This window comes from Ascaphus truei, unplaced genomic scaffold (genome assembly GCF_040206685.1).
Source record: "Ascaphus truei isolate aAscTru1 unplaced genomic scaffold, aAscTru1.hap1 HAP1_SCAFFOLD_484, whole genome shotgun sequence".
NCBI lineage: Eukaryota > Metazoa > Chordata > Amphibia > Anura > Ascaphidae > Ascaphus > Ascaphus truei.
Window position 1 is genome coordinate 13216 of NW_027456815.1, and position 23225 is coordinate 36440.

At 52.4% G+C, this 23225-nt stretch overlaps 1 protein-coding gene across 1 annotated transcript in view; it reads left to right on the top strand.

Moving 5' to 3' along the window:
* Window positions 1-511: 511 nt before the first annotated feature.
* The window catches only part of SLC43A3 (solute carrier family 43 member 3), a gene marked incomplete at its 5' end in the record, with an annotated part of 112871 nt that continues 90157 nt past the window's right edge, over window positions 512-23225 (top strand). Inside the window, 3 exons of the mRNA XM_075584211.1 lie at window positions 512-588; window positions 13520-13659; window positions 16506-16618. Coding sequence (XP_075440326.1) covers window positions 512-588; window positions 13520-13659; window positions 16506-16618 — 330 coding nt within the window. The remainder of the gene's footprint in view (window positions 589-13519; window positions 13660-16505; window positions 16619-23225) is intronic.

The window sequence follows — 23225 nt, forward strand, 5'->3', positions numbered from 1 at the left end:
ATATCATGTTAAGGTTTGACATTGTGTTCAAAATGTATGCCTGTTATATGTATTTTTGAGTTTGCGTTTTCTCTTCCTGCTGTTTGATTGGGTTTGTGCTGATTCTAGGACCTCAGTTTGTCTTGTATCATTTATTCTATGCATGTATGTAATTTATAACATTGAGGATTTATTGCAGGTTAGTTTTTTCTTAATAATATCTCTTAATACCGGAGATCTAAAGCCAGCCAATCAGAACCCCAATGAAAATGTGACTTGCCTCCTCTTAATAGTAATCTTCATTAATTTAATACACTAATTATCTAATGTAAAGTAACCACCACTCCCATCATTGGGTAACGAGATGTATTTATTGGTCCATCTCCTGGTCTGTGTCTTTCTCGGTCCCTGCACCTCTCTGAGTTCCTACCTCATGAAGTGTTTATTTGATGTATCAGTTTGCAATCCCCCCACTGTATACCTTCCCGGTGCAAAGTCTTTGCTGTATAATTACCTTTGTGTTTTGTTTCAGATACGGCCCTGCTCTTGTTTCCTGCACTCTCGCTCCTGTCCACTGGAGGCATCCTTCTTATTTTAACTAATATTCAGGTCAGCATCTGTGTCCTCTGTACGTGACACCCCTGCATTGTGGCTTCATGGTGTCACTCACAGGGGTGACACCCCTTCATTGTGGCTTCATGGTGTCACTCACAGGCGTGACACCCCTGCATTGTGGCTTCATGGTGTCACTCACAGGCGTGACACCCCTGCATTGTGGCTTCATGGCGTCACTCACAGGCGTGACACCCCTGCATTGTGGCTTCATGGCGTCACTCACAGGCGTGACACCCCTACATTGTGGCTTCATGGTGTCACTCACCGGCGTGACACCCCTGCATTGTGGCTTCATGGTATCACTCACAGGCGTGACACCCCTGCATTGTGGCTTCTTGGTGTCACTCACCGGCGTGACACCCCTGCATTGTGGCTTCATGGCGTCACTCACAGGCGTGTCACCCCTGCATTGTGGCTTCATGGTGTCACTCACAGGCGTGACACCCCTGCATTGTGGCTTCATGGTGTCACTCACAGGCGTGACACCCCTGCATTGTGGCTTCATGGTGTCACTCACCGGCGTCACACCCCTGCATTGTGGCTTCATGGTGTCACTCACAGGGGTGACACCCCTGCATTGTGGCTTCATGGTGTCACTCACAGGCGTGACACCCCTGCATTGTGGCTTCATGGTGTCACTCACCGGCGTGACACCCCTGCATTGTGGCTTCATGGTGTCACTCACAGGCGTGACACCCCTGCATTGTGGCTTCTTGGTGTCACTCACAGGCGTGACACCCCTGCATTGTGGCTTCTTGGTGTCACTCACCGGCGTGACACCCCTGCATTGTGGCTTCATGGTGTCACTCACAGGCGTGACACCCCTGCATTGTGGCTTCATGGTGTCACTCACAGGAGTGACACCCCTGCATTGTGGCTTCATGGTGTCACTCACCGGCGTGACACCCCTGCATTGTGGCTTCATGGTGTCACTCACAGGCGTGACACCCCTGCATTGTGGCTTCATGGTGTCACTCACAGGCGTGACACCCCTGCATTGTGTCTTCATGGTGTCACTCACAGGCGTGACACCCCTGCATTGTGGCTTCATGGTGTCACTCACAGGCGTGACACCCCTGCATTGTGGCTTCATGGTGTCACTCATAGGCGTCACACCCCTGCATTGTGGCTTCATGGTGTCACTCACCGGCGTGACACCCCTGCATTGTGGCTTCATGGTGTCACTCACAGGCGTGACACCCCTGCATTGTGGCTTCATGGTGTCACTCACAGGGTGACACCCCTGCATTGTGGCTTCATGGTGTCACTCACAGGCGTGACACCCCTGCATTGTGGCTTCATGGTGTCACTCATAGGCGTGACACCCCTGCATTGTGGCTTCATGGTGTCACTCACAGGGGTGACACCCCTGCATTGTGGCTTCTTGGTGTCACTCACAGGGGTGACACCCCTGCATTGTGTCTTCATGGTGTCACTCACAGGGGTGACACCCCTGCATTGTGGCTTCATGGTGTCACTCACAGGGGTGACACCCCTGCATTGTGGCTTCATGGTGTCACTCACAGGCGTGACACCCCTGCATTGTGGCTTCATGGTGTCACTCACAGGCGTGACACCCCTGCATTGTGGCTTCATGGTGTCACTCATAGGCGTCACACCCCTGCATTGTGGCTTCTTGGTGTCACTCACCGGCGTGACACCCCTGCATTGTGGCTTCATGGTGTCACTCACCGGTGTGACACCCCTACATTGTGGCTTCATGGTGTCACTCACCGGTGTGACACCCCTACATTGTGGCTTCATGGCGTCACTCACAGGGGTGACACCCCTGCATTGTGGCTTCATGGCGTCACTCACAGGGGTGACACCCCTGCATTGTGGCTTCATGGTGTCACTCACAGGCGTGACACCCCTGCATTGTGGCTTCATGGTGTCACTCACAGGCGTGACACCCCTACATTGTGGCTTCATGGTGTCACTCACAGGCGTGACACCCCTGCATTGTGGCTTCATGGTGTCACTCACAGGGTGACACCCCTGCATTGTGGCTTCATGGTGTCACTCACAGGCGTGACACCCCTGCATTGTGGCTTCATGGTGTCACTCACCGGCGTGTCACCCCTGCATTGTGGCTTCATGGTGTCACTCACCGGCGTGTCACCCCTACATTGTGGCTTCATGGTGTCACTCACAGTCGTGACACCCCTGCATTGTGGCTTCATGGTGTCACTCACAGGGGTGACACCCCTGCATTGTGGCTTCATGGCGTCACTCACAGGCGTGACACCCCTACATTGTGGCTTCATGGTGTCACTCACAGGCGTGACACCCCTGCATTGTGGCTTCATGGTGTCACTCACCGGCGTGACACCCCTGCATTGTGGCTTCATGGTGTCACTCACAGGGTGACACCCCTGCATTGTGGCTTCATGGTGTCACTCACCGGCGTGACACCCCTGCATTGTGGCTTCATTTTGTCACTCACAGGGGTGACACCCCTGCATTGTGGCTTGATGGTGTCACTCACAGGCGTGACACCCCTGCATTGTGGCTTCATGGTGTCACTCACAGGCGTGACACCCCTGCATTGTGGCTTCATGGTGTCACTCACAGGGGTGACACCCCTGCATTGTGGCTTCATGGTGTCACTCACAGGGGTGACACCCCTGCATTGTGGCTTCATGGCGTCACTCACAGGCGTGACACCCCTGCATTGTGGCTTCATGGTGTCACTCACAGGCGTGACACCCCTGCATTGTGGCTTCATGGTGTCACTCACAGGCGTGACACCCCTGCATTGTGGCTTCATGGTGTCACTCACAGGGTGACACCCCTGCATTGTGGCTTCATGGTGTCACTCACCGGCGTGACACCCCTGCATTGTGGCTTCATGGTGTCACTCACAGGCGTGACACCCCTGCATTGTGGCTTCTTGGTGTCACTCACAGGCGTGACACCCCTGCATTGTGGCTTCTTGGTGTCACTCACCGGCGTGACACCCCTGCATTGTGGCTTCATGGTGTCACTCACAGGGGTGACACCCCTGCATTGTGGCTTCATGGTGTCACTCACAGGGGTGACACCCCTGCATTGTGGCTTCATGGTGTCACTCACAGGGGTGACACCCCTGCATTGTGGCTTCATGGTGTCACTCACAGGGGTGACACCCCTGCATTGTGGCTTCATGGTGTCACTCACCGGCGTGACACCCCTGCATTGTGGCTTCATGGTGTCACTCACATGCGTGACACCCCTGCATTGTGGCTTCATGGTGTCACTCACAGGCGTGACACCCCTGCATTGTGGCTTCTTGGTGTCACTCACCGGCGTGACACCCCTGCATTGTGGCTTCATGGTGTCACTCACAGGCGTGACACCCCTGCATTGTGGCTTCATGGTGTCACTCACAGGGGTGACACCCCTGCATTGTGGCTTCATGGTGTCACTCACAGGGGTGACACCCCTGCATTGTGGCTTCATGGTGTCACTCACAGGCGTGACACCCCTGCATTGTGGCTTCATGGTGTCACTCACAGGCGTGACACCCCTGCATTGTGGCTTCATGGTGTCACTCACAGGGGTGACATCCCTGCATTGTGGCTTCATGGTGTCACTCACAGGGGTGACACCCCTGCATTGTGGCTTCATGGTGTCACTCACAGGCGTGACACCCCTGCATTGTGGCTTCATGGTGTCACTCACAGGCGTGACACCCCTGCATTGTGGCTTCATGGTGTCACTCACCGGCGTGACACCCCTGCATTGTGGCTTCATGGTGTCACTCACAGGCGTGACACCCCTGCATTGTGGCTTCATGGTGTCACTCACAGGCGTGACACCCCTGCATTGTGTCTTCATGGTGTCACTCACAGGGGTGACACCCCTGCATTGTGGCTTCATGGCGTCACTCACAGGCGTGACACCCCTGCATTGTGGCTTCATGGTGTCACACACAGGCGTGACACCCCTGCATTGTGGCTTCATGGCGTCACTCACAGGGGTGACACCCCTGCATTGTGGCTTCATGGCGTCACTCACAGGGGTGACACCCCTGCATTGTGGCTTCATGGTGTCACTCACTGGCGTGACACCCCTGCATTGTGGCTTCATGGCGTCACTCACAGGGGTGACACCCCTGCATTGTGGCTTCATGGCGTCACTCACAGGGGTGACACCCCTGCATTGTGGCTTCATGGCGTCACTCACAGGCGTGACACCCCTGCATTGTGGCTTCATGGTGTCACTCACAGGCGTGACACCCCTGCATTGTGGCTTCATGGTGTCACTCACAGGCGTGACACCCCTGCATTGTGGCTTCATGGTGTCACTCACAGGGTGACACCCCTGCATTGTGGCTTCATGGTGTCACTCACCGGCGTGACACCCCTGCATTGTGGCTTCATGGTGTCACTCACAGGCGTGACACCCCTGCATTGTGGCTTCTTGGTGTCACTCACAGGCGTGACACCCCTGCATTGTGGCTTCTTGGTGTCACTCACCGGCGTGACACCCCTGCATTGTGGCTTCATGGTGTCACTCACAGGGGTGACACCCCTGCATTGTGGCTTCATGGTGTCACTCACAGGGGTGACACCCCTGCATTGTGGCTTCATGGTGTCACTCACAGGGGTGACACCCCTGCATTGTGGCTTCATGGTGTCACTCACAGGGGTGACACCCCTGCATTGTGGCTTCATGGTGTCACTCACCGGCGTGACACCCCTGCATTGTGGCTTCATGGTGTCACTCACATGCGTGACACCCCTGCATTGTGGCTTCATGGTGTCACTCACAGGCGTGACACCCCTGCATTGTGGCTTCTTGGTGTCACTCACCGGCGTGACACCCCTGCATTGTGGCTTCATGGTGTCACTCACAGGCGTGACACCCCTGCATTGTGGCTTCATGGTGTCACTCACAGGGGTGACACCCCTGCATTGTGGCTTCATGGTGTCACTCACAGGGGTGACACCCCTGCATTGTGGCTTCATGGTGTCACTCACAGGCGTGACACCCCTGCATTGTGGCTTCATGGTGTCACTCACAGGCGTGACACCCCTGCATTGTGGCTTCATGGTGTCACTCACAGGGGTGACATCCCTGCATTGTGGCTTCATGGTGTCACTCACAGGGGTGACACCCCTGCATTGTGGCTTCATGGTGTCACTCACAGGCGTGACACCCCTGCATTGTGGCTTCATGGTGTCACTCACAGGCGTGACACCCCTGCATTGTGGCTTCATGGTGTCACTCACCGGCGTGACACCCCTGCATTGTGGCTTCATGGTGTCACTCACAGGCGTGACACCCCTGCATTGTGGCTTCATGGTGTCACTCACAGGCGTGACACCCCTGCATTGTGTCTTCATGGTGTCACTCACAGGGGTGACACCCCTGCATTGTGGCTTCATGGCGTCACTCACAGGCGTGACACCCCTGCATTGTGGCTTCATGGTGTCACACACAGGCGTGACACCCCTGCATTGTGGCTTCATGGCGTCACTCACAGGGGTGACACCCCTGCATTGTGGCTTCATGGCGTCACTCACAGGGGTGACACCCCTGCATTGTGGCTTCATGGTGTCACTCACTGGCGTGACACCCCTGCATTGTGGCTTCATGGCGTCACTCACAGGGGTGACACCCCTGCATTGTGGCTTCATGGCGTCACTCACAGGGGTGACACCCCTGCATTGTGGCTTCATGGCGTCACTCACAGGCGTGACACCCCTGCATTGTGGCTTCATGGTGTCACTCACAGGCGTGACACCCCTGCATTGTGGCTTCATGGTGTCACTCACTGGCGTGACACCCCTACATTGTGGCTTCATGGTGTCACTCACAGGCGTGACACCCCTGCATTGTGGCTTCATGGCGTCACTCACAGGGGTGACACCCCTGCATTGTGGCTTCATGGCGTCACTCACAGGGGTGACACCCCTGCATTGTGGCTTCATGGTGTCACTCACTGGCGTGACACCCCTACATTGTGGCTTCATGGTGTCACTCACAGGCGTGTCACCCCTGCATTGTGGCTTCATGGTGTCACTCACCGGCATGACACCCCTGCATTGTGGCTTCATGGTGTCACTCACAGGCGTGACACCCCTGCATTGTGGCTTCATGGTGTCACTCACAGGCGTCACACCTCTGCATTGTGGCTTCATGGTGTCACTCACAGGCGTGTCACCCCTGCATTGTGGCTTCATGGTGTCACTCACCGGCATGACACCCCTGCATTGTGGCTTCATGGTGTCACTCACTGGCGTGACACCCCTACATTGTGGCTTCATGGTGTCACTCACAGGCGTGACACCCCTGCATTGTGGCTTCATGGTGTCACTCACAGGGGTGACACCCCTGCATTGTGGCTTCATGGTGTCACTCACAGGCGTGACACCCCTGCATTGTGGCTTCATGGTGTCACTCACCGGCATGACACCCCTGCATTGTGGCTTCATGGTGTCACTCACAGGCGTGACACCCCTGCATTGTGGCTTCATGGTGTCACTCACAGGGGTGTCACCCCTGCATTGTGGCTTCATGGTGTCACTCACAGGGGTGACACCCCTGCATTGTGGCTTCATGGTGTCACTCACCGGCATGACACCCCTGCATTGTGGCTTCATGGTGTCACTCACAGGCGTGACACCCCTGCATTGTGGCTTCATGGTGTCACTCACAGGCGTGACACCCCTGCATTGTGGCTTCATGGTGTCACTCACAGGGGTGACACCCTGCATTGTGGCTTCATGGTGTCACTCACCGGCATGACACCCCTGCATTGTGGCTTCATGGTGTCACTCACAGGCGTGACACCCCTGCATTGTGGCTTCATGGTGTCACTCACAGGGGTGTCACCCCTGCATTGTGGCTTCATGGTGTCACTCACCGGCGTGACACCCCTGCATTGTGGCTTCATGGTGTCACTCACAGGCGTGACACCCCTGCATTGTGGCTTCATGGTGTCACTCACAGGCGTGACACCCCTGCATTGTGGCTTCATGGTGTCACTCACAGGGGTGACACCCTGCATTGTGGCTTCATGGTGTCACTCACAGGGGTGACACCCCTGCATTGTGGCTTCATGGTGTCACTCACAGGGGTGACACCCCTGCATTGTGGCTTCATGGTGTCACTCACAGGGGTGACACCCTGCATTGTGGCTTCATGGTGTCACTCACAGGGGTGACACCCCTGCATTGTGGCTTCATGGTGTCACTCACAGGCGTGACACCCCTGCATTGTGGCTTCATGGTGTCACTCACAGGGGTGACACCCCTGCATTGTGGCTTCATGGTGTCACTCACAGGGGTGACACCCCTGCATTGTGGCTTCATGGTGTCACTCACCGGCATGACACCCCTGCATTGTGGCTTCATGGTGTCTGTCATGAGATATTATGTATTTTAATCCATCTGGTGCTTCAGGTTATGAGCTGCAGTTTGATAAAAATATATAAATAAATATTTTATGGCCCGCTTTCCCTTGACCAGGCCCGCTTCCCCTTGGCCAGGCCCGCTACCCCTTGGCCAGGCCCGCTTCCCCTTGGCCAGGCCCGCTTCCCCTTGGCCAGGCCCACTTTCCCTTGACCAGGCCCGCTTCCCCTTGACCAGGCCCGCTTCCCCTTGGCCAGGCCCGCTTCCCCTTGGCCAGGCCCGCTTCCCCTTGGCCAGGCCCGCTTCCCCTTGGCCAGGCCCGCTTCCCCTTGGCCAGGCCCGCTTCCCCTTGGCCAGGCCCGCTTCCCCTTGGCCAGGCCCGCTTCCCCTTGGCCAGGCCCGCTTCCCCTTGGCCAGGCCCGCTTCCCCTTGGCCAGGCCTGGTTGCAGGACTGTTAAAGGCTCTAGAGATGCAATTGTAACCCGTGTTCCCCCCCCCCCCCAGATCACTAAGCCTGCGGTCCCAGTGCATTCTACGGCCGCGGTCCCAGTGCGTTCTACGGCTGCGGTCCCAGTGCGTTCTACGGCTGCGGTCCCAGTGCGTTCTACGGCTGCGGTCCCAGTGCGTTCTACGGCTGCGGTCCCAGTGCGTTCTACGGCTGCGGTCCCAGTGCGTTCTACGGCTGCGGTCCCAGTGCGTTCTACAGCGCACGCCTTGGCTACACAATGCACTGGGACTGCAGCCTTAGACGCCAGTGCATGGGAAAGGAGCGCATTACCTCGCTGTTTGGTGCTTCACCGGTTGGTTCTCAGGAGGTCTGAGTGGTCTGCAGATATACATAGTTACATTGTATAGTTACATAGTTACATACTCACACAGTATAGTTACATAGTTACATAGTCACACAGTATAGTTACATAGTTAAATTGTATAGTTACATAGGTACATTGTATAGTTACATAGGTGCATTGTATAGTTACATAGTTAAATTGTATAGTTACATAGGTACATTGTATAGTTACATAGGTACATTGTATAGTTACATAGTTACATTGTATAGTTACATAGGTACATTGTATAGTTACATAGGTACATTGTATAGTTACATAGGTACATTGTATAGTTACATAGTTACATTGTATAGTTACATAGGTACATTGTATAGTTACATAGTTACATTGTATAGTTACATAGGTACATTGTATAGTTACATAGTTACATTGTATAGTTACATAGGTACATTGTATAGTTACATAGGTGCATTGTATAGTTACATAGTTACATTGTATAGTTACATAGTTACATTGTATAGTTACAGTTACATTGTATAGTTACATATAGTTACATAGTAGATGAGGATGAAAAAAGACGTACGTCCATCAAGTTCAACCTATGCTAAATTTAGATAACAGATACTTTATCCTATATCTACAGATACCCAGCAAGCTCAAACTTCCCCACCCACCACAAAGTGAATATATATTTATGTCAACCAGAGAGCTACTGAGCGTGGCAATTGTATATAACAAGATCATTTCACTTGCTGCAGGAACAAGACCCATTATGGTTTTTTCCCCTCTCACAGAGGTAAAAGGAAAGGTTTCACAGTGTAGTGTAGGACCTGCATTATTTTGGTTATACCTTGACGTTGGTATGCAGGCTTATGACGCCTTTGGCCAAAGGGTTAACTAAATAACCAATTATTATTATTGAAGTATTTTACTTTATATGTCTTGTCAATTGGATGCAGCATTGGGCACCCCCTGTCTCTTGTTATCCTATATCTATACTTCCTTATTGATCCAGAGGAAGGCAAACAAAAACCCCAGAGTCATATCATCCAATGATATCTCATAAGGGGAAAAATAAATTCCTTCCTGACTCCAAGAATTGGCAATCGGATTAATCCCTGGATCAACATCCTTCCCATGTGTACTTATTTGGTATATCCCTGTATACCTTTCCTTTCTAAAAAGATGTCCAACCTTTTTTTGAAGATATCTATTGTATCTGCCATCACAGTCTCCATGGGTAATGAATCCCACATTGTAACTGCCCTTACTGTAAAGAACCCTTTCCTTTGTTAGGAGACTTAAACAGGACTGGCTCACAGGACTCTGGTTCTTTCATGGTGTCATCAGCGCCTCCAATAGTGATGGCTCCCACATAGTGTAGGCATCAGCCCCCACCACTACACACATACCTTCACCCAGCCCAGGAACTGACACCTTGGACTGAGGTATAGTTGCAGGATCTTTATTCACAGCATACATCATTCAGCTCAGCAGCATATTCTTCTGCATTCGCCTCATGACTTCTGGACGGTGCTTTACTTCCACTGCTCCAGGTGGTCTTGACTAGCCAGCCAAGTGAACCAGCTTACCCCGCAATGGGGAAGACTCCCAGTTCCCAACTGCTTCATCCCTCCTTCACCCTAGCCAGGGACACCCTCCTCCACCTCCTCACACCCTGAAGTGCTCAGAGGATCTCCTTCTACCTCCTCACTCCATGAGGAGCTGAGAGGAACTGCCCTCTAACTTTAGCCTACTCCCCTTAAAAACTTCTGGAAGGGGCGGGCTCATGGACTGCACCCACCTACAAGGGGCTGAACACAATCCATGAGTCACCACAGACCTTCCTTAACTTTTTGGGGAAGCAGGAAGGGGGGTCAAGGGCCTACAGATTAACCTGCTAATGCCTGGATCTTAACAGGGCTTACATAGCAGACACACTGGGTGGAGAGAAACAGGTACAGCTGGACATACCCTGTTACATAAGTAAAAATTAAGTTCTCCCGACACTAACATAAACAGGACACTAGTTAAGGGATTTTAAAGCATTCTCTAGAAGGGGTTTATGGATGGCCAGGGGGGGCGTGGCTAAAAGTATTCAACATGAGTGACTTTATTAAAAATGAGAATATCCTGTGACATCATCTCCTCTGCATAATAAAAGTTACAAATCTGTAATCGTGTCACAGGGGGGATGTACAGACACCAGGCACCACATGGTTAAGCGATAATAAGAGACAGATATTAATTTGTCGCTTAAATTTAGGAATAAGATGGTCATTTTTTGTCTCGTTGGATCCGCCATGAGTGTATTGCTGTGTTTCACGTGTGTGTAAGTATTACAGAATTGAAGTTATGAGTGCAGTTATATACTGAGGCAGAATTCAAACGTAGTTGGTAAGAGTTTATTTTCCTCTGTTGTTAAACCATCAATCTCAGAGCTGATTTATGATGGGGGCTGAGTTTTTGTGGTTTACATGGCAAGAAAGAATATTTAAGTCTGAGCAAAGATTATGAAAAAACAGATGTTAAAAGAGGTATTTGGTACCAAATATGTGAAATCTCATATTCTGAACCAGTGACCTCTCTGGGAGAAAACCTTTTACATTTGGGGTAATGTACTATATAGTGTAGGGATTTCTATTTGGCGTTTTACCCTTTTATTTTAAGAAGCTGTTCTGCATTTATTTGTAATGTATGTTTTCGTAATCATTTTTTCTGTAATCTAAGCACTGTATTTTTATATATATATTAAATGTTTTAATAAGTAATACTTTGGGCTCTGAATGAACTGTTGCATGCTCTGGAGAGAGTATTTGCATTTTCTGACACATTTTTCTACAACAGTTTTTTTGGTGTATTAAAGTGCATAGTTTTTCCTATAATTAACAGGGACCTGTCATCACTTATTTGCATACCCTAGGTGGTGGCAGTGTATAGATATGATTGCAATTGAATAAGGGGTTAATATTAACTCACTGAAGGCACCTTGCGCAGGCGAAAGGTGAGTTGGCTAGAATAGCCGTGTGTATTAACCCTATTATAAAAAATACTAGGGCGCTCTCTCTCTAGGGGTTTCTAATTAGAACTCAAACATATAAAATACAGAATTGATGTTACCGTGTAAGAGAGCCCCACTCGTAAGCCTTATGAATGGTATATACTTCTAGAGTCCAATTTCCGCTGCTCGAGACCCTTTAAAGGGGAACCTTTCCTCGTTCCCCGCAAACAGTAGTAGAGACAAAAACACAAGGGGAGCGCAGATTAGAATATGATGATAAAAATATGGATACCAAAGGCAGGGTGGTTGTTATTTTAGCCAGAATTACCTGACACTTCAAGGGCGCACAAGGGTATAGTAGGACCTCAGTCAATGCCCTCTTTTCCGTGTATTCTGCGTGAATGCGGAATAGTGTAATGGGTATAATCAATAATACAGATACTCACACGGCCTTGTGTGAGTACGATCTTCTCAGAAGTTTCTTGTCTTTAATCCTCCCAGTGAGTGGTGTTGCTCTTCTACTGTGTATTAACCCTGATTGAGGCGTGACACCCTTGCATTGTGGCGTCATGGTGTAACTCACAGGCATGACTCCTCTCCCACAGGTGGGGAATCTGTTCGGCCTGCGGCGCTCCACGGTTATCACGCTGTATAATGGGGCCTTTGACTCATCTTCAGTTATTTTTCTGGTTGTCAAGGTAAGGGCACGGACGTCTGCGAGCTGTATCTGGGGTGCACTGTTCCAGGTTGTGCCTCTAAGTGACATATAAGGGGGTGTCTTTCCCAGAGGCGTCTCATGCCTGAATTTAGGAAACTCCAATGTGGGTTATCAGACCCTGATTTGGTGTTAACTATCAGACTTTAATGACCAGATGTGATTGGCCGCTTCAGACCTTGATTCATCTGCTCCTGTCTTTCTGTTCAGGTGCTACAGTACACGGGGACATGCTGTGTGTCCCTATAGGTGCTACAGTACACGGGGACATGCTGTGTGTCCCTATAGGTGCTACAGTACACGGGGACATGCTTTGTGTCCCTATAGGTGCTACAGTACACGGGGACATGCTGTGTGTCCCTATAGGTGCTATAGTACACGGGGACATGCTGTTTGTCCCTATAGGTACTGTAGTAGTGGGGTCTCTTACTCAGTTTCTCCTAGGTGCATTATTAGAGGGGTCTCGTTCTTACTCTATAGGTGAAGTATAAGAGGGGTCTCGTTCTTACTCTTTATGTGTTGCACTACAGGGGTCTCTTTCTTACTGTCTATAGGTGCTGCAGCAATGAGGACACTTACACAGCACCTATAGATAAGTTGTGTAAGAGGAGTTTTTCTTACTCTATATTGGTGCTGTATAAGAGGGGTCGCTTTCTTATTCTCTATAGGTGCTGTATACGAGGGGTCTATTTCTTACTCTATAGGTGCTGTATAAGAGGGGTCTATGTCTTACTCTCTATAGGTGCTGTATAAGAGGGGTCTATTTCTTACTCTATAGGTACTGTACAAGAGGGGTCTATTTCTTACTCTCTATAGGTGCTGTATAAGCGGGGTTTATTTCTTACTCTCTATAGGTGCTGTATAAGACGGGTCTATTTCTTACTCTCTATAGGTGCTGTATAAGCGGGGTCTATTTCTTACTCTATAGGTGCTGTATAAGAGGGGTTTATTTCTTACTCTATAGGTGCTGTATAAGAGGGGTCTATTTCTTACTCTCTATAGGTGCTGTATAAGAGGGGTCGCTCTCTTACTCTCTATAGGTGCTGTATAAGCGGGGTCTATTTCTTTTTCTATGTAGGTTCTCTATCAGAGCGGGATCTCCCTGCGCACCGTGTTTCTCACCATCTCTAGCTGCTGTGTTTGCCACATTGTAAGAACACTTTTTCTGATGCCGAAAACTCACATCCCATTCCCTCTGCCAGAGGGATACCGCTATGGGTGAGTGTGTAACTTTTTGTGTTTTATTATGATACTTGTTGAGTGCTTCAGCCTGATATACAGTAGTGCCTCATCTTTAGATGTACATTCCATGAGAAGACTCCGGGATTCTCACACATGCAGAACGGCTAAATTCTATCAATGTTCTTTAGACCATGTGACTGCGTCATGCTAAAGACCCCCACAGTAGGATAAATGAATGAATAACCAGATACATGTAGGGGGGACCCCTAAACATAAACTTGATAGAAGACAGGTACTGGGTTGCAGTCCCGGATGGTAAGCTCACTAATAAGTGACGCTGTTGTTAACAATAACACCAGGAAGATTGAGCATAATAACACCCTATAACGTACTAATTGTCTAAATAAAGTCCTAAACAGGAAAACATGTAGCAAGCGATCGACTCACTCTGAGTGCTGCACAGTCCATGCGATCCAAAGGTGAGGGGTCCCCAGGTGTGCTTCCGTCCAAAGGTGAGGGGTCCACAGGTGTGCTTCCGTCCAAAGGTGAGGGGTCCCCTGGTGTGCTTCCGTCCAAAGGTGAGGGGTCCCCAGGTGTGCTTCCGTCCAAAGGTGAGGGGTCCCCAGGTGTGCTCCCGTCCAAAGGTGAGGGGTCCCCAGGTGTGCTTCCGTCCAAAGGTGAGGGGTCCCCAGGTGTGCTTCCGTCCAAGGGTGAGGTGTCCCCAGGTGTGCTTCCGTCCAAAGGTGAGGGGTCCCCAGGTGTGCTTCCGTCCAAAGGTGAGGGGTCCCCAGGTGTGCTTCCGTCCAAGAGGTGAGGGGTCCCCAGGTGTGCTTCCATCCAAAGGTGAGGGGTCCCCAGGTGTGCTTCCATCCAAAGGTGAGGGGTCCCCAGGTGTGCTTCCGTCCAAAGGTGAGGGGTCCCCATGTGTGCTTCCGTCCAAAGGTGTGGGGACCCCAGGTGTGCTTCCATCCAAAGGTGAGGGGTCCCCAGGTGTGCTTCCGTCCAAATGTGAGGGGTCCCCAGGTGTGCTTCCGTCCAAAGGTGAGGGGTCCCCAGGTGTGCTTCCGTCCAAAGGTGAGGGGTCCCCAGATGTGCTTCCGTACAAAGGTGAGGGGTCCCCAGGTGTGCTTCCGTCCAAGAGGTGAGGGTCCCCAGGTGTGCTTCCGTCCAAGGGGTGAGGGGTCCCCAGGTGTGCTTCCGTCCAAAGGTGAGGGGTCCCCAGGTGTGCTTCCGTCCAAAGGTGAGGGGTCCCCTGGTGTGCTTCCGTACAAAGGTGAGGGGTCCCCAGGTGTGCTTCAGTCCAAAGGTGAGGGGTCCCCAGGTGTGCTTCCGTCCAAAGGTGAGGGGTCCACAGGTGTGCTTCCGTCCAAAGGTGAGGGGTCCCCTGGTGTGCTTCCGTCCAAAGGTGAGGGGTCCCCAGGTGTGCTTCCGTCCAAAGGTGAGGGGTCCCCAGGTGTGCTCCCGTCCAAAGGTGAGGGGTCCCCAGGTGTGCTTCCGTCCAAAGGTGAGGGGTCCCCAGGTGTGCTTCCGTCCAAGGGTGAGGTGTCCCCAGGTGTGCTTCCGTCCAAAGGTGAGGGGTCCCCAGGTGTGCTTCCGTCCAAAGGTGAGGGGTCCCCAGGTGTGCTTCCGTCCAAGAGGTGAGGGGTCCCCAGGTGTGCTTCCGTCCAAAGGTGAGGGGTCCCCAGGTGTGCTTCCATCCAAAGGTGAGGGGTCCCCAGGTGTGCTTCCGTCCAAAGGTGAGGGGTCCCCATGTGTGCTTCCGTCCAAAGGTGTGGGGACCCCAGGTGTGCTTCCATCCAAAGGTGAGGGGTCCCCAGGTGTGCTTCCGTCCAAATGTGAGGGGTCCCCAGGTGTGCTTCCGTCCAAAGGTGAGGGGTCCCCAGGTGTGCTTCCGTCCAAAGGTGAGGGGTCCCCAGATGTGCTTCCGTACAAAGGTGAGGGGTCCCCAGGTGTGCTTCCGTCCAAGAGGTGAGGGTCCCCAGGTGTGCTTCCGTCCAAGGGGTGAGGGGTCCCCAGGTGTGCTTCCGTCCAAAGGTGAGGGGTCCCCTGGTGTGCTTCAGTCCAAAGGTGAGGGGTCCCCAGGTGTGCTTCAGTCCAAAGGTGAGGGGTCCCCAGGTGTGCTTCCGTCCAAAGGTGAGGGGTCCCCAGGTGTGCTTCAGTCCAAGAGGTGAGGGGTCCCCAGGTATGCTTCCGTCCAAAGGTGAGGGGTCCCCAGGTGTGCTTCCGTCCAAGGGGTGAGGGGTCCCCAGGTGTGCTTCCGTCCAAAGGTGAGGGGTCCCCAGGTGTGCTTCCGTCCAAAGGTGAGGGGTCCCCAGGTGTGCTTCCGTCCAAGCGGTGAAGGGTCCCCAGGTGTGCTTCCGTCCAAGAGGTGAGGGGTCCCCAGGTGTGCTTCCGTCCAAGGGTGAGGGGTCCCCAGGTGTGCTTCCGTCCAAGGGGTAGGCTAGTAGAGAAAGAGAAAAACTGGAAGAGCACTACTGTAGGTATCAAAAAAGTATAAAGGAGGGTGCGTATCCCATAAAAAGATTATTTATTGGTCATGGAAAAACAGGGCGATGGAGAGCCCTACCAACGTTTCACGCGTCACAGAGCGCTTTCTCAAGGTGTGAAGCGTGAAGCGTTGGTAGGGCTCTCCATCGCCCTGTTTTTCCATGACCAATAAATAATCTTTTTATGGGATACGAACCCTCCTTTATACTTTTTTGATACCTACAGTAGTGCTCTTCCAGTTTTTCTCCTTCTCTACTATCAAGGTTCTTTTGCTGATTTTGCTCTGATCATATGAGGAGAGCTGGAGAATGGTCCGGTGAAGCAATGGAAATATTACAGGCCTACGTGCACAAACTACTGTTTCTCGGATGTCAATGCTCTTTCTCTTGTGACAGTCTAAGCTGTGGAAAGTTTGAACCTGATGCTTCCAAACCTCCCGAACCCCCTACACCATCAGCTGATGGAGGACAAGTGACAGATCCATCCATAAACAGCCTCTTAAAGCAAGGTGAGTGTCTCTCCTCCGGGGTCTGCAAGCAAAGTCAGTCCTCTGGGCTCTCCATACACAGGGAACTAGGGATTAGAACAGGAGAGGAGCGGGCAGTACTGTATGTATCAGCGCAGGAGAGGAGCGGGCAGTACTGTATGTATCAGCGCAGGAGAGGAGCGGGCAGTACTGTATGTATCAGCGCAGGAGAGGAGCGGGCAGTACTGTATGTATCAGCGCAGGAGAGGAGCGGGCAGTACTGTATTTATCAGCACAGGAGAGGAGCGGGCAGTACTGTATGTATCAGCGCAGGAGAGGAGCGGGCAGTACTGTATTTATCAGCGCAGGAGAGGAGCGGGCAGTACTGTATGTATCAGCGCAGGAGAGGAGCGGGCAGTACAGTATATATCAGCGCAGGAGAGGAGCGGGCAGTACTGTATTTATCAGCGCAGGAGAGGAGCGGGCAGTACTGTATTTATCAGCACAGGAGAGGAGCGGGCAGTACTGTATATATCAGCGCAGGAGAGGAGCGGGCAGTACTGTATTTATCCGCACAGGAGAGGAGTGGGCAGTACTGTATGTATCAGCGCAGGAGAGGAGCGGGCAGTACAGTATATATCAGCGCAGGAGAGGAGCGGGCAGTACTGTATTTATCAGCGCAGGAGAGGAGCGGGCAGTACTGTATTTATCAGCACAGGAGAGGAGCGGGCAGTACTGTATATATCAGCGCAGGAGAGGAGCGGGCAGTACTGTATTTATCAGCGCAGGAGAGGAGCGGGCAGTACTGTATTTATCAGCGCAGGAGAGGAGCGGGCAGTATTGTATGTATCAGTGCAGGAGAGGAGCGGGCAGTACTGTATGTATCAGCGCAGGAGAGGAGCGGGCAGTACTGTATGTATCAGCGCAGGAGAGGAGCGGGCAGTATTGTATTTATCAGCACAGGAGAGGAGCGGGCAGTACTGTATTTATCAGCACAGGAGAGGAGCGGGCAGTACTGTATTTATCAGCACAGGAGAGGAGCGGGCAGTACTGTATTTATCAGCACAGGAGAGGAGCGGGCAGTACTGTATTTATCAGCTCAGGAGAGGAGCGGGCAGTACTGTATTTATCAGCACAGGAGAGGAGCGGGTAGTACTGTATTTATCAGCACAGGAGAGGAGCGGGCAGTACTGTATGTATCAGCGCAGGAGAGGAGCGGGCAGTACTGTATGTATCAGCGCAGGAGAGGAGCGGGCAGTACTTTATGTATCAGCGCAGGAGAGGAGCGGGCAGTACTGTATTTATCAGCGTAGGAGAGGAGCGGGCAGTACTGTATTTATCAGCGCAGGAGAGGAGCGGGCAGTACTGTATGTATCAGCGCAGGAGAGGAGCGGGCAGTACTGTATTTATCAGCGTAGGAGAGGAGCGGGCAGTACTATATTTATCAGCACAGGAGAGGAGCGGGCAGTACTGTATTTATCAGTGCAGGAGAGGAGCGGGCAGTACTCTATTTATCAGCGCAGGAGAGGAGCGGGCAGTACTGTATGTATCAGTGCAGGAGAGGAGCGGGCAGTACTCTATTTATCAGCGCAGGAGAGGAGCGGGCAGTACTGTATGTATCAGCGCAGGAGAGGAGCGGGCAGTATTGTATGTATCAGTGCAGGAGAGGAGCGGGCAGTACTGTATTTATCAGCACAGGAGAGGAGCGGGTAGTACTGTATTTATCAGCGCAGGAGAGGAGCGGGCAGTACTGTATTTATCAGCACAGGAGAGGAGCGGGCAGTACTGTATGTATCAGCGCAGGAGAGGAGCGGGCAGTATTGTATGTATCAGTGCAGGAGAGGAGCGGGCAGTACTGTATTTATCAGCGCAGGAGAGGAGCGGGCAGTACTGTATGTATCAGCGCAGGAGAGGAGCGGTCAGTATTGTATGTATCAGTGCAGGAGAGGAGCGGGCAGTACTGTATTTATCAGCACAGGAGAGGAGCGGGCAGTACTGTATTTATCAGCACAGGAGAGGAGCGGGCAGTACTGTATGTATCAGCGCAGGAGAGGAGCGGGCAGTACTGTATGTATCAGCGCACGAGAGGAGCGGGCAGTACTGTATGTATCAGCGCAGGAAGGGAGCGGGTAGTACTGTATGTATCAGCGCAGGAGAGGAGCGGGCAGTACTGTATGTATCAGCGCAGGAGAGGAGCGGGCAGTACTGTATTTATCAGCACAGGAGGGGAGCGGGCAGTACTGTATTTATCAGCGCAGGAGAGGAGCGGGCAGTACTGTATTTATCAGCTCAGGAGAGGAGCTGGCAGTACTGTATTTATCAGCACAGGAGAGGAGCGGGCAGTACTGTATTTATCAGCTCAGGAGAGGAGCGGGCAGTACTGTATTTATCAGCACAGGAGAGGAGCGGGTAGTACTGTATTTATCAGCACAGGAGAGGAGCGGGCAGTACTGTATGTATCAGCGCAGGAGAGGAGCGGGCAGTACTGTATTTATCAGCTCAGGAGAGGAGCGGGCAGTACTGTATGTATCACACAGGAGAGGAGCGGGCAGTACTGTATTTATCAGCACAGGAGAGGAGCGGGTAGTACTGTATTTATCAGCACAGGAGAGGAGCGGGCAGTACTGTATGTATCAGCATAGGAGGGGAGCGGGTAGTACTGTATTTATCAGCACAGGAGAGGAGCGGGCAGTACTGTATGTATCAGCGCAGGAGAGGAGCGGGCAGTACTGTATATATCAGCGCAGGAGAGGACCGGGCAGTACTGTATGTATCACACAGGAGAGGAGCGGGCAGTACTGTATGTATCAGCGCAGGAGAAGAGAGGGCAGTACTGTATGTATCAGCGCAGGAGAGGAGCGGGCAGTACTGTATGTATCAGCGCAGGAGAGGAGCGGGCAGTACTGTATGTATCAGCACAGGAGAGGAGCGCGCAGTACTGTATTTATCAGCGCAGGAGAGGAGCGGGCAGTACTGTATTTATCAGCGCAGGAGAGGAGCGGGCAGTACTGTATGTATCAGCGCAGGAGAGGAGCGGGCAGCACTGTATGTATCAGCGCAGGAGAGGAGCGGGCAGTACTGTATTTATCAGCGCAGGAGAGGAGCGGGCAGTACTGTATATATCAGCACAGGCGAGGAGCGGGCAGTACATTATGTATCAGCGTAGGAGAGGAGCGGGCAGTATTGTATTTATCAGCGCAGGAGAGGACCGGGCAGTACTGTATTTATCAGCGCAGGAGAGGAGCGGGCAGTACTGTATATATCAGCACAGGAGAGGAGCGGGCAGTACTGTATTTATCAGCGCAGGAGAGGAGCGGGCAGTACTGTATTTATCAGCACAGGAGAGGAGCGGGCAGTACTGTATGTATCAGCGCAGGAGAGGAGCGGGCAGTACTGTATTTATCAGCGCAGGAGAGGAGCGGGCAGTACTGTATGTATCAGCGCAGGAGGGGAGCGGGCAGTACTGTATTTATCAGCGCAGGAGAGGAGCGGGTAGTACTGTTTTTATCAGCACAGGAGAGGAGCGGGCAGTACTGTATGAATCACACAGGAGAAGAGCGGGCAGTACTGTATTTATCAGCACAGGAGAGGAGCGGGCAGTACTGTATGTATCGGCACAGGAGAGGAGTGGGCAGTACTGTATGTATCACACAGGAGAGGAGCGGGCAGTACTGTATTTATCAGCACAGGAGAGAAGCGGGCAATACTGTATATATCAGCGCAGGAGAGGAATGGGCAGTACTGTATGTATCACACAGGAGAGGAGCGGGCAGTACTGTATTTATCAGCACAGGAGAGGAGCGGGCAGTACTGTATTTATCAGCGCAGGAGAGGAGCGGGTAGTACTGTATATATCAGCACAGGAGAGGAGCGGGCAGTACTGTATGTATAAGCACAGGAGAGGAGTGGGCAGTACTGTATATATCAGCACAGGAGAGGAGTGGGCAGTACTGTATGTATCACACAGGAGAGGAGCGGGCAGTACTGTATGTATCACACAGGAGAGGAGCGGGCAGTACTGTATTTATCAGCACAGGAGAGGAGCGGGCAGTACTGTATGTATCAGCGCAGGAGAGGAGCGGGCAATACTGTATATATCAGCACAGGAGAGGAGCGGGCAGTACTGTATGTATCAGCGCAGGAGGGGAGCGGGCAGTACTGTATGTATCAGCGCAGGAGAGGAGCGGGCAGTACTGTATGTATCAGCGCAGGAGGGGAGCGGGCAGTACTGTATGTATCAGCGCAGGAGAGGAGCGGGCAGTATTGTATGTATCAGCACAGGAGAGGAGCGGGCAGTACTGTATATAACAGTGCAGGAGAGGAGCGGGAAGTACTGTATATATCAGCGCAGGAGAGGAGTGGGCAGTACTGTATTTATCAGCACATGAGAGGAGCAGGCAGTACTGTATTTATCAGCGCAGGAGAGGAGCGGGCAGTACTGTATTTATCAGCGCAGGAGAGGAGCGGGAAGTACTGTATATATCAGCGCAGGAGAGGAGCGGGCAGTACTGTATGTATCAGCGCAGGAGAGGAGCGGGCAGTACTGTATTTATCAGCACAGGAGAGGAGCGGGCAGTACTGTATGTATCAGCGCAGGAGAGGAGCGGGCAGTACTGTATTTATCAGCACAGGAGAGAAGCGGGCAGTACTGTATGTATCAGCGCAGGAGAGGAGCGGGCAGTACTGTATATATCAGCGCAGGAGAGGGCGGGCAGTACTGAATGTATCAGCACAGGAGAGGAGCGAGCAGTACTGTATGTATCAGCGCAGGAGAGGAGCGGGCAGTACTGTATGTATCAGCGCAGGAGAGGAGCGGGCAGTACTGTATGTATCAGCGCAGGAGAGGAGCGGGCAGTACTGTATGTATCAGCGTAGGAGAGGAGCGGGCAGTACTGTATGTATCAGCGCAGGAGAGGAGCGGGCAGTACTGTATATATCAGCGCAGGAGAGGGCGGGCAGTACTGAATGTATCAGCACAGGAGAGGAGCGGGCAGTACTGTATGTATCAGCACAGGAGAGGAGCGGGCAGTACTGTATTTATCAGCACAGGAGAGGAGCGGGCAGTGCTGTATTTATCAGCACAGCAGAGGAGCGGGCAGTACTGTATATATCAGCGCAGGAGAGGACGGGCAGTACTGTATGTATCAGCGCAGGAGAGGAGCGGGCAGTACTGTATTTATCAGCGCAGTAGAGGAGCGGGCAGTACTGTATGTATCAGCGCAGGAGAGGAGCGGGCAGTACTGTATTTATCAGCACAGGAGAGGAGCGGGCAGTACTGTATGTATCAGCGCAGGAGAGGAGTGGGCAGTACTGTATATATCAGCGCAGGAGAGGAGCGGGCAGTACTGTATTTATCAGCGCAGGAGAGGAGCGGGCAGTACTGTATGTATCAGCGCAGGAGAGGAGCGGGCAGTACTGTATGTATCAGCGCAGGAGAGGAGCGGGCAGTACTGTATGTATCAGTGCAGGAGAGGAGCCGGCAGTACTGTATTTATCAGCACAGGAGAGGAGCGGGCAGTACTGTATGTATCAGCACAGGAGGGGAGCGCGCAGTACTGTATGTATCAGCGCAGGAGAGGAGCGGGCAGTACTGTATGTATCAGCACAGGAGAGGAGCGGGCAGTACTGTATGTATCAGCGCAGGAGAGGAGCGGGCAGTACTGTATTTATCAGCGCAGGAGAGGAGCGGGCAGTACTGTATGTATCAGCGCAGGAGAGGAGCGGGCAGTACTGTATGTATCAGCGCAGGAGAGGAGCGGGCAGTACTGTATGTATCAGCGCAGGAGAGGAGCGGGCAGTACTGTATTTATCAGCACAGGAGAGGAGCGGGCAGTACTGTATGTATCAGCACAGGAGAGGAGCAGGCAGTACTCTATGTATCAGCGCAGGAGAGGAGCGGGCAGTACTGTATTTATCAGCGCAGGAGAGGAGCGGGCAGTACTGTATTTATCAGCACAGGAGAGGAGCGGGCAGTACTGTATGTATCAGCGCAGGAGAGGAGCGGGCAGTACTGTATTTATCAGCGCAGGAGAGGAGCGGGCAGTAATGTATGTATCAGCGCAGGAGAGGAGCGGGCAGTACTGTATGTATCAGCGCAGGAGAGGAGCGGGCAGTACTGTATTTATCACACAGGAGAGGAGCGAGCAGTACTGTATGTATCAGCGCAGGAGAGGAGCGGGCAGTACTGTATTTATCAGCGCAGGAGAGGGCGGGCAGTACTGAATGTATCAGCACAGGAGAGGAGCGGGCAGCACTGTATTTATCAGCGCAGGAGAGGAGCGGGCAGTACTGTATGTATCAGCACAGGAGAGGAGCGGGCAGTACTGTATTTATCAGCGCAGGAGAGGAGCGGGCAGTACTGTATTTATCAGCGCAGGAGAGGAGTGGGCAGTACTGTATTTATCAGCGCAGGAGAAGAGCGGGAAGTACTGTATATATCAGCGCAGGAGAGGAGCGGGCAGTACTGTATGTATCAGCGCAGGAGAGGAGCGGGCAGTACTGTATGTATCAGCGCAGGAGAGGAGCGGGCAGTACTGTATGTATCAGCGCAGGAGAGGAGCAGGCAGTACTGTATTTATCAACACAGGAGAGGAGCGGGCAGTACTGTATTTATCAGCGCAGGAGAGGAGCGGGCAGTACTGTATGTATC